Source organism: Equus caballus, chromosome 12 (genome assembly GCF_041296265.1).
Source record: "Equus caballus isolate H_3958 breed thoroughbred chromosome 12, TB-T2T, whole genome shotgun sequence".
NCBI classification, from domain to species: Eukaryota; Metazoa; Chordata; class Mammalia; order Perissodactyla; family Equidae; genus Equus; species Equus caballus.
Window position 1 is genome coordinate 14,194,722 of NC_091695.1, and position 1,734 is coordinate 14,196,455.

Here is a 1,734-nt window from a genome sequence, read left to right on the forward strand (position 1 = left end):
CCTCAATCCACAAAGCAAACCCATCTCCTTGCCTGCTTTTATGGTCTATAGCCCCCAACACATTCTATTGTTCTATAAAATTTACTAAATTAGTGTGCTTAAATTTTATCTCTCTCCTTCGAAGAAGACAAAGATTTTTACTGTTTTGTTCACTAATGTGTTTATAACACTTAGAAATGTGACTGGCTCAATGAATCCAATCTCTAAATATATGATGAACTTATTAGTGTTAACTTTTCCCTCTGAAAGCATAATGAACAAAGCTTAAAGTCATAACCTAACTTATAGGAATCACATTGAACAATGAACCTTAAGAAAAGATATTACATAACTTTTCCACAGCTTGTTTACGGCATATTTAACATCTGTGTTCCTCAAACTATAGATCAAGGGATTCAACATGGGGATAATGAGCGTGTAAAATATGGAGGCCACTTTATCAGTGTCAAAGAAATGAGTGGACTTGGGCTGCGCGTATATAAATATCAAAGTCCCATAGAACACTGTGACCACTGTCAGGTGGGACCCACAGGTGGAAAAGGCCTTGCGCCTACCTTCAGCAGAGTTCATCCTGAGAACGGCTCTAAGAATGAGCGAGTAAGACACAACAACTATAAGAAAGGATATCAAATCAAAACCTGCTAATATCAGAATAATCATTTCAATTTCACTTGTGTTTGAGCACAGTAAAGATAATAAGGGGAGACTGTCACAGTAGAAATGATGGATGACATTGTAGCCACAGAAGGACAAATTAAAAATCTTTATGGTGACTAGAAGAGAAACAAATGTGCTGTAAAGATATGGAATTGCTACCAGCACCCTACACACCCTTTGTGACATGATGACTGTGTAGAGCAGAGGGCTGCAGATGGCCACATAGCGGTCATAGGACATTGCTGACAGAATGAAAAGTTCACTAAGAATGAACATGCTGAAGAAAGCCAGCTGTGTGGCACAAAAATAATAGGATATTGTATTATGATCCACAACAAAATTTACCAACATTTTGGGGCCCACAGTGCTTGAATAACCAAGATCAGTAAAAGCCAGGTGTCTGAGAAAGAAGTACATGGGTGTTTGTAGCCTGGAGTCTGTCTTGGTGAGGATGATCATGCCCAAGTTGCCCACCACCGAGATCACGTAGATGATGAGGAAGAGCCCAAATAATGGAGCCTGCAGCTCAGGATTGTCTGTGATCCCCATGAGAATGAATTCATTCAGCATTGTTTGATTATGTTTTTCCATCCCGGTTCATCAGAAAACCTATTCTGGATAGAGACATCAGCATAGGCAAAGTTTAGTATATAAAGTTAGCATAAATAAAATAAATTGAAATTTACCATTCATATTCTAATAAAATAATCCACCTCCTGCAAAAAAAACCCCACAATATATATATTTGATAATAGAAACAGAAATAGGGGTAAAGTTGGAGATAGAGAGAGACTTGTAGTTTTCAATTGGGGGAACTGTCCCCAAAAGGTATTTGATGATTTTTGGAGGAATTTTATCTGTCACACCTGCATGAGGGGTGCTACTGGCATCTAATGGTTAGAGTCAAGAGATGTATCTATTTATCCTACATTATTAGGGTAGCAGCCCAAAACAAAGAAACATACAGCTCAAATGCCAATGGGTCAAGGTTGGCAAAACCTGATATATAATAATAGATTAGATACAGGCAGATGTCAATGTAGATAAAGAAAGCAAAAATTAAAAATTGTAAAAATT

The 1,734-nt window shown here is 37.5% G+C and overlaps 1 protein-coding gene across 1 annotated transcript; it reads right to left on the minus strand.

The window, feature by feature from the left end:
• Positions 1–291: 291 nt before the first annotated feature.
• Positions 292–1,248, minus strand: OR8K72 (olfactory receptor family 8 subfamily K member 72). Its single transcript, NM_001391006.1, is given in 1 exon segment — positions 292–1,248. A coding segment is annotated over 1 exon segment (957 nt).
• Positions 1,249–1,734: the final 486 nt, after the last annotated feature.